The sequence below is a fragment of the Herpailurus yagouaroundi genome, unplaced genomic scaffold (assembly GCF_014898765.1).
Source record: "Herpailurus yagouaroundi ecotype Mexico unplaced genomic scaffold, PumYag 29, whole genome shotgun sequence".
NCBI classification, from domain to species: domain Eukaryota; kingdom Metazoa; phylum Chordata; class Mammalia; order Carnivora; family Felidae; genus Herpailurus; species Herpailurus yagouaroundi.
The window spans coordinates 96,605,361-96,628,186 of record NW_024412377.1 but is presented as its reverse complement, the minus strand read 5'-3'; the positions used below and the strand labels follow the sequence as shown (position 1 = coordinate 96,628,186).

The 22,826-nt window shown below is 36.9% G+C and overlaps 1 protein-coding gene across 3 annotated transcripts in view; it reads right to left on the bottom strand.

The window, feature by feature from the left end:
* HOMER1 (homer scaffold protein 1) overlaps positions 1-22,826 on the bottom strand; it is a 145,176-nt gene that overhangs the window by 79,980 nt on the left and 42,370 nt on the right. For all 3 annotated transcript variants that reach the window (XM_040449916.1, XM_040449906.1, XM_040449925.1), the window contains exons 2-4: positions 9,571-9,727; positions 5,445-5,576; positions 1,859-1,951 (exon numbers count right to left, since the gene is read on the bottom strand). In XM_040449916.1, the coding sequence (XP_040305850.1) occupies positions 1,859-1,951; positions 5,445-5,546 (195 nt within the window). In that variant the 5' untranslated portion in view covers positions 5,547-5,576; positions 9,571-9,727. The remainder of the gene's footprint in view (positions 1-1,858; positions 1,952-5,444; positions 5,577-9,570; positions 9,728-22,826) is intronic.

The window sequence follows — 22,826 nt, the reverse complement described above, 5'->3', positions numbered from 1 at the left end:
ATCCTCTTACAATGCTAGAATCATTCACCTGAGGACCTGGAGTTCCCAACATGTATTGGTACTAAACTTTAAATAGGTTTTTATGAAAAGTATACTCTAACTCCTGTAGCACTTAGGGAAGAGAGATTCAACGCAAGTTTCAAAATGATCATTCATGTTATTCCAGGTCAATGCAAATGTTGAGGAGGTACAATGGAGCCTTGGCACACCTTTAATCTATGAGGAAATATGTACTTTAAGCATAGTTAACAGAGCTCTCTTTTTCTGTAAAAACAAAACAAAACAAAACAAAAACAAAAAAACCCACCCAACTCTTTATACCAGTAGGGTTTATCAAAACCCAGTGGGATGCTAGGTGTGAGGTGGAAGGTGAAGAGCAAAAAAATTTCAAAAATGGCTAGTCACTAAATTCCCAGGCAACTCCGATTTACTTCCTCAAGTTTTATGTAAATCTGCTACTACTGACAATATTCCAGAGAAACATTTATAACATCTGATTTTTCCTTTTCATGTAAACTCCTGAGTATGCTTCAAAAACAACTGCTATAGACAAGAACCCAGCCCAAACCTGAACTCTACACTTAGGGCACAAATTTAAATAAAAATTTATTTTATTTTATTTATTTTTGAGGTGGGGGGAGGGACAGAGAGAGAGGGAGAGTGAATCCCAAGCAGGCTCCATGCTTTCAGCACAGAGCTGGACATAGGTCTGGCACTCACGAACTGTGATATCAAAACCTGATCTAAAATCAAGAGGTGGACATTAACTGGTTGAACCACCTAGGCATCCCTGAAAATGAATTTTAGAAAAGCCTATTAAAAAAGTTGAATCATACCATGTACATTAAAACCTCTGTAAAAGTACTGAAATAGGAGTATTTAAGGAACTTAACTCAGAGATCTAATTAATTTCCAAATGAAGGAAGATTATGATGGGCAAGTCACAGTATTAAATCAATTGTTAAAGGAAAATTGTTTGGGTCTCAGTACTAAGTATAAAGATGCCCCAGCTGTCAGATTTAATTACACTTAAAATCAAGGAAAACAGACTAAAATCAAATAAAACAGATTTTTTTTTTTAAATTTTCTATGTATTTCACATTTTGACATCTTAAAAAAAAAAAAAAACCTTTCTGGCTAGCCAATTCTTAGAGCAAGGAGGTTAGATGGGGGCATGCCTTTGATATGCAAACTAACCAACGCAGAGCTATACCTCCTTCATCTGGCCCACACACCCAGGATGCAAAATTCCTCTGCCTTAATCATCCCAGAGCCAGATACCAGGCAACAAGGGAATACCCTATAAGTTTAGAGCCTACAGAAATTATTCAACAAGCCAAATAAACTGTCTACCCTGCCCTGCCATTCCCAAGGAAACTCCAATATAGCTCTAGCCTCAGCTTTTCCCATGCTCCTGCTTTCTGCCTCCTGACCACCCTGAGGCTTCCCTATGTGCCCCTCAGATGTATGCTATGCTGCCTTTTTCTAAGCCCTGTGAGTACAATAAACTCATTTTCCTGAGCCTCTCCTGTGTCTCCTCTTGTGATTGACCATCACAGAACATAAAACATTAGGCCAATCTATGCTTTTTACACATGATTGTTTTAAAGTTATATGCACATCAAAAAATCTGAGTTATAATTATTAAACTCATTTCCTCCCCAGATTCTTGCAGACATTGGCATACAGCAAAAAACCACCTTTCTCCACTATTACAGATTAAGTGAAGGGCATATTCTATGTCCACTTTGGAAATTACCTTAAATTTGCCATTGTTTTCCCAAATGTAACCCTGGCATAAAGGATACCATCGGAAATGAGTGAGGCTCAAAAATAGGAATAGAAATTAAATACCCACCTGTGAAGGTGTACTGGTAAGTTCCATCTTTTCTTGTGATTTCTCCTTTGCTAGTCGAGCAGCTTCTTTAAATTCCTGAAACTTTTCTGCGAACTGAATGTATAAAGACTATATACATTAACCAAATAAAATAAAAACAGGTCTCACTGCCCACTTTTACCTTGGTTTTCTTTCAATTGCTGAATAACTGACTCTTAACATAAGCGACGTAGCCATCAAATCAATTATAGGTGTAATACGAAAATGAAGGAAAAAGAAATCTAATACCAAACACTTAGCTGTACACTACAAACTCCTTGGACAAACTGCAGTCAAAGACATCATGATAACTAACTTAGAACTTGAGGTCAGCTAGTTTATCTACGTCTCTTCCTCAGTGTTCAGATACACTTTACTAAGACCAAGGTGCAGAGTATAGGATGGGAGTGGAATCAGTAAAGATTAGCATACTTTGTTTATCACAGGGAAAAAAATGAATCTTTTAGGTATTTACTCATAAACATCTCGGTATTTGGAGTGTGCTTTTAAATTTTACTGGAACATAAACTCTCATATTATGTGAGGCTTTTTATTTTCAACAACATAAATGGCAACATTTACTATTATCGCTAAATGGCATTACTAAAACTTCATTTCCAAAGATTCTTAAACAGCTAATGTACAACAGCAGAGAGGAATAACATGAACTCCACAAAGATCTTTAAAATTGGTAACAACAACAACAAACTATGGTACATAAAATGCTAATTCCTACAAATCCATAGTAATCTAGAAATGTCAGAGCCACAAAGATTATCTATTACTGCTTTGGAAGTGGAAACTACTTTACATTATTCTCAGAGTAAGTTAAGGCTACACAATAATCAAATTAAAAAGTCAAAAATCTCTATGCAACTTAAAACACCAGCTAGAGCTGGTAATTAAAATATGAAATTATGGTTCCCTACTCAAACCCCATAAGCCAACCCTGATTTCATTTTGATATTGAGAAGGAAAACTTGGGAAGGAAAGGTCAATGTACCCTAACCTGCCTTGGACATTTGGAAGAAGGCTAAAATTTAAGTTTTCATTACAACTTTCCTTCTTACATTAAAGTTGTCACCTGTAACTTGTAGATCAGGGAACTGAATGTATATTACTACTCCTTTTTCAAGTAAGGAGGTATTCTGTTCAAGTAATCTGAACACAAAGCTAAAAAGGTCTCATTCACACTTGTGTAAATGGAATAAAAAGGAAATCATAATTAATTTCTCTCAACGTAATTTGAAGTAGAACACAGTTTTTCTTACACTCATCTAGCATTCCAACATAGTTAATGTTTAAAACTCTTTCAACTTCATAAAGGCTCACACTACTGTTAATTTTTATAGGTTTGCGTTTCCATGGTAACAAAATACAACTTAGTAAGCACTCTAACAATCCAAGCACAGTTGCAGTTTTCCTCATACATCAACCCTACGGACCAAACATTTCTCTCAATACTGCTACTCTCTCTTATTTTGAGAGATCCTTGTCTAGAATTGCCTTCAGACTTTCTAAAACCCTTATAATGCTTTGATTCACTTACGGTTTTTAATGATAAAATAAGCCAGAATAATTACATGCTTGCTTCATTTATGTGAAAGATTATAAACTCCTTGGGATCCCCTATAGTCTACAAAGCAGCAACATGGTCTTTAAGGTAGCATGGAAAATAAATCATGATTTTGTCATCTCTGGACAAAAACATTATGAAGAGACTGATCACCAACTCTTGGAGCCAAGTCCAGTGAATAATTCCTGGAGCCAAGTCTAGTTTATTTAATGTAGATTCTCCCTCAAAATACTAGGAATCACTATCAGTAAGGTTGGTCAAAAGTATATGTTAACTTGAAAGAGGAAAAATTCTTGAAATATAAAAGCCATTCTCAGAAAAAAAAGATCAAATGAAAGGATACAGTATAACTGACAGAATTTAATAAGCTATTACTTTGCCACATTAGCTAGCTGCCCAGTAACCTCAAAGATGTGACAAAAACTTAATTTGCAGTCAAAATTACTTATGCCCAAAAATCATTTCATACAAGTTTATTTGAGAAATGAATCTACAATTTAGTTCCTGTCAAGAAATTTAGCAAGGGTAATATATCAACTTTTTTTGCTCTAGACTTTAATAGACAATTCCAAAAGGAAGTTCCAAAAAGGTTCCATCTGAGTAATGGCAAAATTATTAGAACAAATGTGTAATTTCCTAAGGGGATTATTTCCGGAGGGGCAAAGCTCAGCTGGATACCTGTGTCCCTGCTATGTTGAAATACTTTGAATCTAGAATTCATACCTTTACCACAGTCCAAGAAATGTATTTAGAGAGTAAGATGGGTGTAACAGAAAACAAATCAGTAACACTTTTTCATTTTCATCATCCTACAGAGAATGGACTTATAATCATGAAGGCGAAAGTTAAAATAGCCTTAAAATTGGTCCCTAAACTGTAATTTATATTAAAGGTAATAAAAATATTTGAAAACAACCATGTTAAGTAATGTCTACAACCAAAAAAAATGGAAGCAAAGATTACTTCAATTATTGATCTAACTATACCCACGAGTCAATATTCACAAAAACGTAAGATTATTTTTAAAAAGAACTTATTTTTAAGCATCAGAATGATTTGTGTAATGAATAGCTTACAGTGTAAACATAAACAGTGTATACCTACAAGAGTCTGATGACCCTGAAGCTGAACATTTGTAACTCCCAAAAGGCATCAAATTATTGTGAAAGGTAGGGTTATCCTTTTAATTGAACATTTCAAATAGAGAAGTTCAAAGAATAAATCTTTGGGTCTGGTGAGCATAAAATCTGACGAGCCAAGTGAGTACTCCTCATCTCCTTGATCAGTATCTTATCCTGAGACAGTTTCCTTTGCCTTAGTCTTTGTGGATGACACCCACAAGGCACTGCTGGTATAAACACTGCAAGCTGCTGCTGGTACGCGGGACAACTCTTTTATTTCCAGTAATTAGCCTGGTGATGTTCTGTATTTTGTTGGCCTTTCTGGCCACAGTCATTCACTTGGTCAGTATCTTGCAGGAACTCTTCATGTGTTTGTTAGATCTCACCACTCTGTACTATATTACAGAGTTTGAAGTAATTCTCAGAGAAAGCACCATTTTCCCTAAACAAAGTAATTCTTAAGTGCCTGCTGTCATGTCAAAAAGCTGAAATCTGTATCACTATCAGCTTACATTTTCACAATTCAGAAGAGCTTGCTGTTTACCTTCTTGCAGACCATCTCCACTAAGGGTGCTAACCCCTGGGCAAAGTCCATTCAGAAGTGATAATCCCCAACTGTTATGTGAACTACCATACAGAGAGTTAACCACCCAAATACTTCTCTATCAATGGTGACCGTTTTTAATGTGTATAAATTATTTCCCAATTGACAGTGAAATCCAATGATCTCTCACTTCTTGCTTTAAAATCACTATAATTGTTCTAGAGTATTAAATTTCTCCTATATTTTACACTTTTCATTTGCTATTATATATTTAAGACCTATGATTTGAAGATGAAGATTTCCACGTAATCTAATGAGTTGACTTACTTTTGAAAGATGATGCTCAGAGGAGAATCCCAGCCCGTAAACAGTGTTTGCCCGGCTATCGGCCCACTGGCCAAACTTCTGAGATGTTTTAGTAAATGTCATGTTTGGGGTGATGGTGCTATTAATTATTGCCTAAAAAATAAAATAAATATGAGTTACAAGCCAAAAGTTAGCAAACAGGCATTTAAACACAGGACTATTTACTTCTGTAAAAAAACAAAGGATTTCTAATGAGTTTACTCAAGGGAAAAACAACCCCTAAATATATACTTTACTTTTTTTCCCACAAAGTGGTATAAATTCATGATACTGAGATTCACTATCATTTCTATTTAACACACAGTTTCTTACAAAATTAGTATTTTGGTGTTATTAAATATTGATTTTGGTGAACACCATAATAAATTCCAACTATTACTGTGTATCATATTAAGAGAAGTACCTTCTCACTGCCAGTACTATAAAAGTATATAATTAGTTAAGTTAGTGAGTTGATGCCCTCCAAAATTCAGATTACAAAGTGATTCCAGTAATAATAGAAATAAACATGTTACCAAATTCATAAGCAGTTTTTTGGTGAACTGCCAAACGTAGAATGAAAATCAAGCATTTTCAGAACAAAGCAAAATCTATTGAACACGTGAACAGTACAAATATAAATACTTATGAGTATGCATGTATTGATGAAGTTATAATAAATGTATGACACCTGTCCTACTAAAGAAGATAGTAAGAGTAGCTGGCCCCTTGCTTTCTGTCGCAAAAACAGATGTGTTATCTGTAGTTCTATGAGAGCCCTTACCCTTGATCAAGCATTTTTACCTGTGACAAAATTTAAATACTCATACTCAAACCTCCTTACCCTTCAGTTCAAAAGCTGCTTTTCCTAGCGTGTCATTTTAGATTCTGTAAAATGTGGCTAACAAAGTACTCTAAATTGCAGGTAGTCATGAAATGAAAAGACTCAACGGAAAAGGATATATTAACAAATGGTTAATAACAAAATATAACAAAAGGTAAGGAATCTGGTTATGGAATCATTTGGTTATGCAACTTTTTTTTGCTGAGTAGCTATTAAATGCCAAGCACAATTCTAGAGGGTTGAAATGCAACACTGAACGGTAATGTAACTGTGGATTACATTCTAAACCAAGAACAGTCAGTCAATTAACATATACGTAAGTAACTGACTAATGTAATTTCAGAGTGTTATGTGCTGCGAAGCCTGTAAGACCAGCATCTGATAGAGAGAGGGAGTCTAGAAGGCAAGGACTGGCAGGTACTAGGTTAGATTTGGTGGTCCTTGAGTGTTCCCGGAGGAGGGTGCTTGTGAGCTCAGATCTAAGTGTTTTCAAGGAGAGAAGGGCATTTTACATGGGATCTCAGTAACTCAAAAAGTGAGGTAGCAATAGGTTTTATAAGAAAACCTGTAAGAAAACATATAAGAAAAATGACCCAATTGCTGTAGGTCACAGACCTTCACTTTCAGCTCTTTCAAATGAACTTCTTGATGCTTTTAAGGTTAAGAGTCCCATTTTAATCCCCATTTTGAACCTTTCCTTGCCTCCACTTGTCTCGGGGATTACTTGCTTAGGGATTCTTTAATCACTGAAGAAAAACTTTAAAATGAAAGACGATCCCACACTTAAAAAACATTATTCATAGGATGCTTGGGTGGGTCAGTCAGTTAAGTGTCCAAGTCTGTTTTGGCTCAGGTCATGATCTCATGGTTCATGGGTTTGAGCCCTACATCAGGCTCTGTGCTGACAGCAGGGAGCCTCCTTGGGATTTTCTCCCTCCCCCCACTCTCTCTCTCTCTGCTCCATCCTGCCCCCCAAAAAAACTTAAAAAAATTATTCATTAGAATTCTTTGAATAGAATGGTTTGAATTTTTTGAAGATGAATCCACTTAAAAGGAAAATCTTAATTCTTTAAAATAAATTTTCTCTCAATCCCAGAGTTCCCATCCTTTCAAGGAAAACAGGTAGAAATGCTGTGTCATTACAGATCATGTAGTGCTCTTATCTTGGCCCTCGGCCATGCTGATGTCTCTGCAGCATGATTAGAAAGCCTTTAAGCAAACTTTACATGCACAGTAAGGGCATTAAATGAGAACAAATGGACATTTTCTAATCAGGGGCACCTAAGGGCTTTCCAACTCATCACGCAGTGCAGAAATAGAAGTGGGGCGGGGAGGAGAAAACACTCAGTTAGCCACAAGTAAGCCACTCTGCTTACACTATTGCTTACCAAAAACAACTCTGCCTGCAGGGAACTGCAGTAGTTACCAGCATCAGTTTTAAAAAAGTTAACTAGAAAATGGAACATGTGATAGAAATCATAACTGCTACAGAGGGTAGATTTTGTTAAAATAAATAAAAACTTGTTCACAAGAGCTATTTAAGAGTGTAATGTTTACAAGCTGCAAAGTATACTCAAGAATGGAGGCCAGAAGCAATAGTTCCTATCGCCTCAGAAGGAAGGACACATAAGAGTTACTTAATCACACGGGACATGGGAATACTTCAGTTGAACTTTATTCTATTTACGTCTCCCATCTGATAAAACTCCATCTTATCTGTGGTTTGGGCCAAGAGGGAAATACAGATTATAGAGAACTGAAAGTTCCAGTCAGGGAAAAGAAAGAAATTAATATTCTAGTGGCTGAGATCACAACAATTAATACCTGTTGATGTCACTAAATAGTTACAAAATATGACAAACTTATTCTTCATTAAAGAAGTTTTATAGAAATTAACTATTATTATTTCTCAAGTCCTTTAAATCCTCCAAGTAAAAATGAAAGAGAATCAATTATTCTAATAAATACGTACTAGTCACTTAAGTAGAAGATAAGGGGCAAATAGCCCCTGGGGTTCTGTAATCTAGTTAAGGAGATAAGCAGTGAGCACAAGAGAAAATGAACTGAAAGTTGAGCATTAAATTATCTTTTGTTTCCCCAAACCACTAGGCAATACCTAATAGCCTAAAAATATTAATAACGATAACAAGAGCAGTGTTTGTATAGTGGTTACTATACACCATTTACGTGTTTTTGCATAAATTACTTAATCTTCACATGAATCCCATGGTGTAATGATGTAGGTGTTTTTATTAGTTCCTTTTAACAGATGAGAAAATTAAGGTGTGAAGACATGAACTATCTTGCTCGATCTAGGTCACATGGCGAGGAAGCAGTAGAGCAAAAATTCAAACCAGGGAGTCTAGGTCTAGAGTGTGTGCTTAGACCCTGGGCTGACCTGCTAAAATTTCTGCAAGTTCAAAGGCCTCATGGCTTTAAAAAAAACGTGAAGGAGAAGAATGAAACCCTTGTCCTTCTATACACATTTTATCCAGAATCTGATGTTTGGTATTTCTTATTCAAAATTCATTGATAAAAAATGGAATTTTCCCCCCTTTGAAAGGCATACTATCTATAAGACAATGATCAAAGTGCTATGCAGATATTAACTCACTTAACCCTTACTAAGAATAATGAGGCTCAGAGAAGTAATTTGCCAGAAGTCAAAAACTTAGTAGATGGCACAGCTAAGATATGAACCCAGGCAGTCCATGCTCTTAAACATTATACTATTTGCCTCTCCTAAAAATAAAAACTTAGGTCTTGTCCACATGCTTCCCTTCAGAGTAAGGGATGTCAGCTTTAATGCTGACACTGACCAGACTTCATACCATTTAGGGACTTAGAATTACTGAATAATCTACAAAAGTGTATCTGAAAAGAATTCTAGCTCCTCACTAGACTGTAAGCTCCAACAGTGTAGAAACTGTCCATTCTGTTTACCACTATATTCCTAGCAACTAGCATAGTGCCTGACATGTAATAGATATGCAATGAATATATAATGTATCGAATAAACTAACCTAAAATTTGTAGAATATTTTGGAATGTAACTCAATATAAATAAGGTGGTCAATCCAAGTAATTTAGAAGATAAAAAGACAAAAAGTGTGCTAAAAATGATCAATTTTGGCTTTTTGAAGTTTTTAAAACTCAAAAGGAAATATTGTATCTTAATAAAGATGAAAATTCCCCAAATAAAACAGAAGATGCTCTACTATAAAAAGCAAAAGAGCAAGATCATTTAAAGAGAATATAACTTACCTTTGAGCCATCTAAACTGATTATCCTATACACATTTCTTGTGCTGTCATAGAAATAAGACACAGTAACTGCATGCTTGCTGGTGGGTACCCAGTTCTTCTTTGTGTTTGGGTCAATCTGGAAGACGTGAGCTCGAGTGCTGAAGATGGGTTGTTCCCTATCAGGCAGAAAATAAAATGACAGATTGAAAGCAGTCATTTTATTGCACTGGACAACAGAACATGAAATCTGTGAGGATGACTCCACTTACCCCAAAACTCCCACATCCCCCAAGACGATAGAAACATTGTTCCATATTTGAATACTGTAAGTATTCAATCATAAGCTTCTTTAAAACAATTATAGTCCATTCTCATTATGTGACGAATCTGTCTACTCACTAAAATGTATTTGTAACTCCAAAATCAGTACTTGAGGTATCTTCTTAGTCTTTTGTAGTGGAAAGATGCAATCGCCTGACATGCATGCTTCCATCTGAGGTTGATCAAGGCAACACTCTGCCTTATTTCAGCTCCCATACTATAAACAAGTGTCCTTTTTGTGATCTATTTGGCACCATGCATTTCATAATACTGTGCTTTTTGTTGGTGTTTTCACTGTGTAAAACAGCTCCCAAGCATAGTGCTGAAGCACGGTCTATTCTTGGATGCAAGAAGGCTGTGATGTGTCTTACGGAGAGAACGTTATAAGCTATGCTCAGGCATGAATTATAGTGCTGTTGGCCATGAGTTCAATGGTAATGGATCAATTGTCTATATTAAATGAGGGGTCTTTAAATACAAACACACATAAAACAAGCTTATGTATTGACTGGTTGATGAAAATGTGATCGGAGGCTTGTAGGAACCTAACTCTCTGTATCCCCTAGAAGCAATCTTTGAGTATTTGATAATTCAGTGTTCGTGATGCCTGTATAGAACACAACTACTCTAAATAATGAGAACTGACTATATTCTATTAAAATACAAGAATTTTATATAAGCACTAGGTTAAAAATGTTCACCTATTTAAAACTAGATTAATCCAGTAACAGGTAATAAACTTACTGAGAAAAGTTGACCTCTACTATATTAAAAAGTATACAGAAAACAAGGTAGCTCACAACTATAGTATCTTTTACTGAGTAGGGCCTTAAACAGATTTTAAAAATAATTTCAAGACCCCAAACTATTAAAAAATGTGTATCCGAAATATCATTAGCTTATTTTACAGTCTGGAAAACAAGCATGCTATGATATATATGCAACAGAAGCATGAGGATGCAAAATTTTCCAAGTTCTGAGTAGAAGTTCTTCTGGAAACAGCCTTTACCAGGCTTTTTTGCTTTGAGCCCAAATAAAGTTCATTTCTTTCAATTACACAACATCTTCCTTTCCTAAAGCTACATAAGGTCCTAAAGAGAATTTTAACCAGTAAAGAAAGGAGAGTATGGAAGAGAAGAAGTTAGAAAACAGGCAAGCCAAGTCTGGCCCATGGCAAGACGACTCTTCAGGTAACAGTAATAGGCTGGGTGTCACATATGTCTATGATCTTCTTCAGCCCTTGGAGAGCAGGTATGAAAGGGAGGCCCCTTCCCTGTAGGTAACTTGGCTCCACCCAGCTTTATTTCTGGAAACCTCCATAACAACTTTTCGTATTCTAAGAATCTGTTGTGAAGCAACTGATACATTTTATGCCACTCCCTAAAAACTGAAGCAGAGAGTCATCACTTCTGGCTTAACTCATATTATATATAGATTCACTCAACAAATAATTATTCACAACCTCCCAAGGCATTGTGCCTGGATGAAGAACTCTTCTGAATTCGAGAAAGGTCTAGTTCATTCCCTCTTTCCCTATCTTTAATCCTTCAATTTTTCAGTGAGGCTACACTTGGGTTATCTTCCAAAAAGCCCTACAAACCTTGAGGCTTTTTTTTCTCTTCACCTTTTAATTAAAGTTCTAGGTGTAGTGCAGTTGGTCAGCCTGACTGTAACTAACTAGTTCCAATCCACAGGAAAACCAAAACACACAAATGTATTTATTTAGGGCATGGAGGGAAGGGAAATAGGAACTCTAGGGTTATCTAACAAATTCTCCCCCATTTGACAAGCAGTAAATTTCTAAATAGTGCAGGGTGTTGCAATATATGTATTTTATAAGAAACAAAAATAGTTAAGACAATGATATTGCCTTTACACATCTCATATGACCAATCAACAAATCCCTATCAGCGGAAATCTAGTGTTTTGAGTCTCATAAATACATAAATACCAAGTACACTGCTTTTTTTCAATTCTCTTCTGAATAGGAGACTTCTTAAAATTACAGTTCAAGATTTCTGGTCAAAATCTTGTCAAACTCTAGATTAAAAATATTAGGAAAATAATTTCACTGCTGACACAGGGAACAGAGTTCCTAGAAGTAACAAGGAAGTTACTACATCTATCAAGGCATACTAATAAACAGTTCACACCTTTACTGAATATCTACAAGCCAAAAACAGATAAAGATGGTCCCTGCCCCTGAAAATGATGAGGGAGGACAGATGTCAAAAAAATAAAATGCTCTTCACCATGACAGATTCTTTGGAAATAAGTGACCGAGAGTTACCACGGAGAATGTGATGTCTTAGTAGAATTTGAAACAAAGTATGGTAACAGTGGGAACAGGCAATAGTACACAGGTAGGTGTATCAAGAACCTTAGTGAGTGTGAGTGCCTTTGAAGACTGAGGCTAAAGAGAGAAGCCAATTCATGTGGGTCCCCTCTGGAAACTACTCAGAGATTGTAAATAGAGAACAGCTCTACATTTTAGAAAGACACATTTGGCAGTACTGAAGGGGTGGATGGGAAGGAAACAAGACTGAACACAAGAAGGCTAGTCAGACTCTTACGAGAAAAACTCAAGTATTAGAAATAAAGACGAATGGGGTGCATGGGTGGCTTAGTCGGTTGAGCATCCGACTTCAGCTCAGGTCATGAAGTCATGGTTCGTGGGTTCAAACCCCGTTTGAACAGGCTCTGCGCTGACAGCTTGGAGCCTGGAGCCTGCTTCAGATTCTGTGTCTCCCTCACTCTCTTTGCCCCTCCCCTGTTTGTGCTCTCTTTCTCTCAAAAACAAATAAATAAAACCTGAAAGGAAGGAAGGAAGGAAGGAAGGAAGGAAGGAAGGAAGGAAGGAAGGAAGGGGAATGGAAGTTAGGGAATGGAATGAAGATTGAGGAGGGATTAAAGGTAAATTTAGAAAACAGAATCAGTAAAATTAAGCAACAGATTGGTTGCAGAGCAGTGTTTCTCAAACAGGGGTGATTTGTCCCAATTGGGACCTTTCACAATTTCTGGAGACATTTTTGGTTGTCACAACTGAGGAAGACTGCTATTGGCACCTAGGTGGTAGAAGCCAGGGGCATCGGTAATCATCTACAATGCACTGAACAGCCCCCTACAAGAAAGAACCAGACCAAAATGTCAATAGTGCCACTAGCCATGTTGGGAAACAGAAACTGAAGTCTGGGTTTGAGGAACAATGATATGGGAGAGGATGAGTGAAGTTTTGACCATGTTCACATGTGTATAAGGGTTTGCATATAAAACTGTCAGAATGGAAACTTAAAAATATTAGTTTGGAGCACAGTAGAGAAAACCACGGAGGAGAAAAAAGTTGGGGGAGTCATCAAGAGATCGTATCACACTAGTCTGTTTAAAATCCATTTCAATAACACTAAGCATGTGGATGAATTTCATTCTAGAGAAAAGCTTAGAAGCAGCTGAGAAAAGCCATACCTGAAATCTTAAAGCTCTTAATTTTTAAAAGGATCCATAAAGCATTTGAAACTAACTGGCCCAAGTGTCCAAGTGTTAAAGTTAATACTTTTTTAAGTAAACTGGATGGCATTCATCAATAAAGGTTAGACACACTACTTCCTTTCGAGCAATTCACAAAAATACTAACTGCATCAGATACAAATAGTTCCCAAAATACGTTCTATGGAACAACAGTCTTAGAAATGAGTGTTCCGTGTTTAAATAAATTCTGCAAACACTGTTCTGTCCCATTCTGAAATACTTATAATGTACATTAGTGTATTAAAGGTTCTAAAACATCCTGCAGTAAAGAAACCCATTTAGGCCTGAGTAACCCAGCATGTGGCAAAATTATCTGGCCCCAAAATTCTTTTCCATGTAACACGGTAACATGTCATAGGACTTATATTTATAACCAAAATATGAAAATCAAAAGATAAATTTTGAGGTAAAAGTATCTCACTGTAAGCTGCTCTGGATATTCTGCCATTTTTACTGACATTACTGTCAGTAGAAAACATATATAAAAAATACAATACAAAATGGAAGCTTTATTTAGTAACGACTAGAGTATTATTTCTTAAATGACGTTGAAAGAAACTCTTCTAAGGAATTAATCTGTCAATTTTAAAGCAAATAGAATTTGGCATGAAATGCTTTAAACTGCCTTAGAGAAATACAATTGAACCAGATACACACACCACACCCATACACACTTTAAAACTAGAAAATCATCTACTTTGGCATTTCTTCCATCAATTATCAGGACAACGAGTAGTTCAAATGACCTATTATAAGAAAAGCTTACTGGAATATTTTCCAGTTGGTTCATAAAATAATTCTATGAAGCTGGTACAAGAACAATTCTGAAGTTCTTCATCTTGGGCTAAAATGCAGTAAAAGTACTACATGCAATGATCAACTCCAAAACTTAATATGGATGTGAAAAACTGGAAGAATGGAAGTACAAGATGACCTGAGAAAAATGTGGTAAAATCAGAGTTTTGTTTTAAATTTTTTTTTTCAACGTTTATTTATTTTTGGGACAGAGAGAGACAGAGCGTGAACGGGGGAGGGGCAGAGAGAGAGGAAGACACAGAATCGGAAACAGGCTCCAGGCTCTGAGCCATCAGCCCAGAGCCCGACGCGGGGCTCGAACTCACGGACCGTGAGATCGTGACCTGGTTGAAGTCGGACGCTTAACCGACTGCGCCACCCAGGCGCCCCATCCCATGGTCTTATATCCAGTATTTAAAGCCAGGGCTGCATTCATCTGAAAACTTGATTTAGAGCTGAAAGAACCATGCCTCACAACATGGCCTTTGGCAAGAGTCTTCCTACCCCCAATATGTGAACCTCATAGTTGAGGGCTATTTGCATGTCCCTATGACATGTCAAATGGCTTCCCCCGGAGTGAGTGATGAAATTGTGGGCGGGGCTCGAACTCACGGACCGCGAGATTGTGACCTGGCTGAAGTCGGACGCTCAACCGACTGCGCCACCCAGGCGCCCCCAGAGTTTTGTTTTAAAAACAAGGTTTACTTAAACACATTAGAATTGACATAAAGAATGAGTATATTTAACTCTTATCTCTGTAATAAGAAAAAAAACAACAATGAAAACTGAAGCAAAAAAAAAGACTACTTGCCAAGAAATATATAAACTCTAGATCTAGAAAAAAAAGGAAAAAGTTAACTTTCATCATCTGGATAGCTTTGATTTAGAAAAGTTCAATGATAATGCTTTTTAAAAATTATTACTGAAATCTGTATTTTTGCAAACATTATGTGATTATGCAATAAACTTATGTTTCAAGGAAGTGCAAAGGTATGGGTCCAATACTAACAACCAAGCTCAAGGGAAGAAAAAGAAATTATACACTCCCTAGTCTTCTTTTAAAATTTTAGTTTTAATGTTTATTTGTTATTGAGAGAGAGACAGAGCATGAGCAGGGGAGGGCAGAGAGAGAGAGGGAGACACAATCTGAAGCAGGCTCCAGGCTCCAAGCTATCAGCACAGAGCCTAATACGGGGCTGGAACTCACAGACCGTGAGATCATGACCTGAGCCAAAGTCAGATGCTTAATCCACTGAGCTACCCAGGTACCCCTCCCTAGTCTTCTTTTAAGGTTTGGTTTACAAATACTCTTTTTCATATATGTAAACATAATTAAATATTGTAGCAAAGGGGATATAAAGAAGGTTATGGTTTCAAATAATTCCCCGACTTTCTAATTAAGTTTTCAGAAGAAAGCAGCCTGGTAGAAGTTTAAGAAACCCCAAGGTTAATCATAGTTTCCACTGAGAGTTTGACACTGTTATAAAGACGGTTGGCTGGCTATCCACCAACTATTCTTCAGCACTCCCTCCTAACATCTCCCTGCATTTTGTTCTGGTGCTCCAACCTTCCTTCACATGACTGTGAGCTTCACTAGAATAATCAAGGCAATTCCAGTCTTCTTACCAGAAGTCCATTTAGGAATGGACCTCTGAAGCAATTCAGGTCAATGAGATAAGCAAGGAATGTTTGCTGGAAGCTTCTGGGTACAGTCACAAAGAGATTCACACATAACAAGAGGTGTTCTCTTAAATAACACTGTGTATGCAGTGACATTGGACCTAAAGGAGTCATTTTAATGCTATGAGGCCACTAACCTGAGAACAAAGCCAACATTGTTTGCTAAGAATAGCAGATGGAAAGACAAAGAATCTGCTTCCTTGAGTTGTCACTGAATCAGTGAATTAGCCTCCAGGCTTATGTGGTAAAATAAGTTTCCTAATTGTTTCAAGCAAGTTATTTTCACTTTAAAAATTACACAAATGAGGGGCGCCTGGGTGGCTTAGTTGGTTAAGCATCCAACTTTGGCTCAGGTCATGATCTCATGGTTCATGGGATCAAGCCCCATGTCCAGGGAGCCTGTTTCGGATTCTCTGTCTTGTTCTAACTCTCCCTCTTCACAACTTGTGCTCTTTCTCTGTGTCTCAAAAATAAATAAATGTTAAAAAAAAAAATTACATAAATGATAACTGAAGAGGTTTACATGAAATAAACCCTACAATGAAGTGCCCCTCAATAAAATGTGACCGATGGTCTTCCAGAACTCCTGGCTAGCTATACACTGGTCATTCATCAACTTTATAACACAACCCCACAGCATATCCAATTAGATTTGGGTGGGGGGTGTCATTTAAAATTCTAGAGGTAGGGGCGCCTGGGTGGCGCAGTCGGTTAAGCGTCCGACTTCAGCCAGGTCACGATCTCGCGGTCCGTGAGTTCGAGCCCCGCGTTGGGCTCTGGGCTGATGGCTCAGAGCCTGGAGCCTGTTTCTGATTCTGTGTCTCCCTCTCTCTCTGCCCCTCCCCCGTTCATGCTCTCTCTCTGTCCCAAAAATAAATAAACGTTGAAAAAAAAATAATAAAAAATAAAATTCTAGAGGTAATCAATAAAAAAATTCCTAAGACTAACTGCACTCAGACAGGCGGGAGGAAGAAATGTGACAATGGCAAAAGTTCACTATCAACTGACTTTCTACTTTAAGAATTTAATACCCAAAGCTTTTAAGAAATAGCAGTATAACACATATTAGAGATAGGGAGAAAACCACCAAGAGAAATAACAACTGGAGGTTTTAAAAGCAGTTGACTCTAGTGATGCAGCTAGATGAAGGGGAAACTAGTGATTGTCTTTACAAAACTCCAAGTGTTACTTAATTTTTTAACTCTGTATAGGTACCAAAAGACTTTTTAAAGCGGCATTGTGGAGGAATCTAGATACACATCAAAATTAACACCAAGAAAAAATGTTTTAGGGACCACTTATGAAGACTGCCAGAGAACCAAAGAATAAGTGACAAATTTTAATACCTTGGAACTCAATGGACTCAACAGTACATGCTATGAAGGTATTTCTATTATTCATTAAGAGGAATAGAGAGAAAGTGGAGAGAAGCAGAAATTCAAACATGCCTAAATCCAAGACTGAAGGTATGTCTACTTCTTGGTGAGGTGAAAATACTCTCCTCCGTTAGAAGTAAAAACACACTAAGATAAAAACATTCTATGTCAGCTCTGTTTTTGGAATTTGAGAAGCTGGATAATACTTGTTAAGGCCAAAACGACATGAGCAAGGATCAGACAGGGAGTGAACAGACACCAATGATCACTGAATTTAGATGTAATACCTGAAGAACTTAGCTTCAGTGCCACTTGGGGGTGGCACAGAATGTCTTCAGACAAGTCAGAGCTCAAGCACCTGAATTTCCTCCAAAGTATTATCTTGCACAAGTAATAATATAAATTGTAATCCCACTGGGATTATCGGGGAACTGGTTTAACTCCGTCTCCCCATACATCCACACGAGAAAAATCTTGACTACAATACCTGTCTTGATGCTGCTCAAATATTGTAACTGCATATTGCCAATTATGTACTTCTATTGCCATGTTATGTGTTTAACAGCTGACTGCATATACATTTAGAATGTTATCCTTTGAAAAATACAAGCTTCTTTTGAGGGAAGCAGAGATTATTCTAATGGCTACCCAACACATAGTTGTACTACAAGAACTCCATCTAGTGATGGACCAAAAACATAGCAGGCATATGTTTTTTAAAACTTCCAAGTTACTATTTAGCCAACACAAAACTGTAAAGTGACATTGTTATACCACAAGTATGCAGATTCAAAATGTGACGCCAACAACTACAAAACATTTTTTCTGGAAGAATTTCTTAGAACTGTTTGATGTTTAAAAATAGAGTTCCTTGGTCTTGTAATTGGTTAAATGACCCTTTGAATGAAAGATTTTTTTAGAAAATCATCGTTTGCATCACAATTGAGCGTCAGAAACTTTCATGACATCAAATAAATTAAAATTTTCCATTTGGAATTTAAGATTATTAAATTACAAAATTATAGTTAGTAAAAATACTATTTCTTTATATGCCATCCCTCATTTTAAGAGCGGTTTTCATCAATCTTAGTCCTTTCATTAGGCCACAGCACTAGTTATTAAAAGAGATTATAGTACTTATTTACCTTGGGCACTTTAATCATTAGCCACTTTTAAAACATCAAGAGGTATAACAAAATTCATAGTAAAGAAAAGCAATCCCACTCAGTGTATACTTTTTAGCAAATGATAATTATCAATTGATTCAATGCTCAAAGAACCTGACTTGCTAATTGTTTTTATTTTTAAAAAATTTTAAGTAATTTTTTAAAGTTTATTTTTGAGAGAGAGCAAGTGAGCAGAGGAAGGTCAGAGAGAGAGGGAGAGAGCGAGGATCCCAAGCTGATGTCTGTCAGCACGGAGCCCGATGTCGGGCTAGAACTCACGAACCATGAGATCAAGAACGGAGCCGAAATCCAGAGTCAGATGCTTAACCAACTGAGCCACCCAGGTGCCCCTTGACATGCTATTTATTAAATAACCACCAAGTGACATCATCCCTGCCCCTCTTCTCCATTTTATTTTTTTTTATTAAAAAAATTTTTTTTTCTTAACATTTATTACTGACAGAGAGAGAGCATGAGCATGGGAGGGGCAGAGGGAGGAGGAGACACAGAATCTGAAGCAGGCTCCAGGTTCTGAGCTGTCAGCACAGAGCCCGATGCGGGGCTCGAACTCACAAACCACGAGATAATGACCAGAGCCAAAGTTGGACGCTCAACCAACTGAGCCACCCATGCGCTCCCCTCTTCTCCATTTTTTTTTTCAACGTTTTTTATTTATTTTTGGGACAGAGAGAGACAGAGCATGAACGGAGGAGGGGCAGAGAGAGAGGGAGACACAGAATTGGAAGCAGGCTCCACGCTCTGAGCCATCAATCAGCCCAGAGCCCGACGCGGGGCTCGAACTCACGGACCGCGAGATAGTGACCTGGCTGAAGTCGGACGCTTAATCGACTGCGCCACCCAGGCGCCCCTACCTCTTCTCCATTTTAAACCATATCCATTTCAGATAAAATCCTGGATGTATAAAAATAAAGAGGTATTCCTGATAACTCATTATATTTAAAATTAGTATTGTCTCTCTCTCAAAAATAAAGAAATGAAAAAAATTTTAATCTCTGTCTCTCAAAAATAAATAAATGAAAAAAAAAATTTTTTTAAAAGGCAGGGTGCCTGGGTCGCTCAGTTGGTTAAGCATCCAAATTCGGCTCAGGTCATGATCTCACAGTTTGTGAGTTCGAGCCCTGGGTCGGGCTCTGTGCTGACAGCTCAGGGCCTGGAGCCTCCTTTGGATTCTGTCTCCTTCTCTCTCTGCCCCTCCCCACTTGCACTCTGTCTCTCAAAAATAAATAAAATTTTAAATTAGTATTGTTATTTCCAACTCTATTAGACTTTAAATATCCTTTACCCAGATGATTTCCACTAAATAAAGCTACATAGTGAAAACTAAAAAAATACAAAAGGGAAATCGAAGGAAAAAAGCCTCTTATTAATGAAAATTTAATTCGTGTTAAAATAGGTGGTGCATTCCAAAAAATCTAAAAAAATTTTCTAGTAGACATCCAATTCCTAAAACCTTTAAGAGTAAAATGTAAAAATATTATTTAAAAAAATTTTTTAATGTTTATTTTTGAGAGAGAGACACCGCACAAGCGGGGGAGGGACAGAGAGAAGGGGGGGGACAGAATTTGAAGCAGGCTCCAGGCTCTGAGCTGTCAGCACAGAGCCTAAAGCAGGGCTCAAACCCATGACTGCAAGATCATGTCCTGGAGTTAGATGCTTAACTGACTGAGCCACCCAGGCGCCCAGAAGATTATATAAGTTCTAATACCAATAATATTTGAAGGAACAACAATACTCTTAGGTACTTTTCCTGTACACCTACTACAAACTAACCAAGTGGATACTCAATCCATATAGTATCTGAAGAAGTAACTATTCTAAGAAATAAATCCAGGACTGAAGAGAAAGAATTGAAGGTACTGTGGCAAAATGTTAATGTTTGCTACATTTGAATAGCAGTTGCATGAATGTTACATTATTCCCTGTATTATTCTGAATATTTTAAATAGCTCACAACCAACAATAAAACTTCACACCACTTCTCTTAGAATTTTTACTGACACTGTGAAATCTGAATAATCAGCTGTTTAATAGATATGTAGATCATTTATTTTTAACTGTGACGCAAAAGTCTATGGTATAATGAGAGCTTCACTGTCCAATAGAGTACTACTAGCCATATGACTACTGAATATTTGAAATACGGCTTATGCAATTGATAAAGTGAATTCATTTAGATTTTGATACCCAAGTCACTTAAACACATTTAAGCATATACGGGACAACCTGGGTATGTGAATCTACTATTTCAACTGTACATTTGATGAAATTTAAATTGAGTTCAAGTATTTCTGATTTTACCCTCCAAAATAAGAGGTGCTCTAAGTACAAAATACATAAGGGATTGCAAAAACTTAGTAAGTAAAAGTATGTAAAATATTCCAATGATTCTTATATTAATCACATATTAAAAAGATATTATTTTGGATATATTGTGCCAAAATGTGTTAAAACCAATTTTACCTTTTTAAAACATTAACAATAAATTTAAAATTATACAAGATGCTCACACTGTATTTCAAGTAGAAAATACTGGACTATTTTATGTAGGCATTTCCTTACTGACAGACATAGAAGTTCCATTTTTTACACTATTACGAACAATGCCCCTGTATGTTTACTTGTGCACACATGCAAGAAGATATACTAGAAAAATTCCTGATCATAAGGTATGCACCAAAGCATATTTCCAATTTGCTCTTCACAGCACATGTACCAATTTATATTCTTTTATAAAGGTTTATTATTTGAGACACAAGAGAGAGAGAATCAAGCAGGCGAGGTGGGGGGTGGGAGAGAGATGAGAGAGAGAGAGAGAGAGAGGGAGGAAGGGAGAGGGAGGGGATCCCAAGCAGGCTCCATGCTGTCCGTGCAGAGCCTGACGCGGGCTCGATCTCATGAACAATGAGATCAGGACCTGAGCTGAAATCCAGAGTCAGATGCTTAACCGACTGAGCCACCCAGACGCCCCTGAGTTTATATTCTTAATAGTCTTAGATAATTTCCTCCCAACACTTGGTAATGTCCAAGTAACATCTTTAATTTGTGCCAACTTGATGGGCATGAAATGGTATTTCAATGTTGCTTTAATCTGCATAACACTGATTACTAGTGAGGCTTAGGAGATCTTCGTATACTTCTGACCCATTTGAGTCCAGTAGATTTCTATACTTATTCCTGAGCTTGTTTAAAACCTTATTTTAGCTTCAGAGAGTGAAAGAGACCAGAATCCAAAATTCAGCACTCAAACCATATGCAGGGCAACATTTCATAATTCTAACATGTATAAACCTAATTGAGGTCAACACCCACTAAAGTACAGAAAAACCAAGTTGCTTTTTTCCCCTAAATCTAAGGACATCTAATGTTTGAAAATCAATACAGTATAGATATAGCACATAAATTCTGCTCTTTTCCAAAGGCAAATTATAGTTTTAGTTTTTATATACCAAATTGTTCCTGACATTCTTCAAAATTTTTCCTTTGTGGAGGGGTGACTACAGGAGTAATAAATGTGTACTAGTCAAACTTTTAGAGTTTTTTAAAGTTTTCCTGGCTTCTTATCAAAACAAACAAACAAACAAACAAACAAACAAACAAACAAACAAATCCAGGAGCTCCTGAGTAATTCAGTTAAGCGTCTGGCCCTTGATTCCGGTTTAAGTCATCATATCACAGTTCTCACAGTGCATGAATTCAAGCCCCGAATAGAGCTCTGTGCCGTCAGAGGCTGGTAGGGATTCGTTCTCTCTCCCTCTCTCTCTGCCCCCCATCTCAAAAAAGAAAGAAATAAACTTTAAAAAAAATTTTAAACCTAACCTTTAATGCTAAACTATAAGTCAAAAGTCATAGTGTGATTTTACTGTCAAAAAGGTTAGACTCATGGGTGTTTTTCGAATATTAAACACTATCACCACTTCTACACAATTTCCATTCTAACTTTCCATAGACTTGAAAGAATCACTTCTATCTAATGGAGTTTTCTCATTCACAGGTAATAACTACATCTGGCTAACTCCTTTCTGAGTGGTCTTCAAGTATGTTAGCTATATGTAAGTCTACCAACGAACACCATCTGGTATTTTATGTACGGTAGCCACACATTCTCAGTTTCTCAGATTATCCAACTTTAATAAACTTATTTTTTCTATTGAAAAAGGGCTGCATTAACTATAATTAAATGTGATTTATGATGCCCACTGTTGTGAGCTTCTCAGGAAACAAAGATTATAGACAAAAATTTTTGTCAGATGCTGTGCCCCAATTTGGGGTTTTGCAAATACAATCTCTATAATGACATAGGGTTTTTGCTCAAATGCATTATATCTATTTCAAAACAGTGGTGTTAAAATAATTTAGTCATTACAGCATTATGGAGTCCCAAATTCTGACTG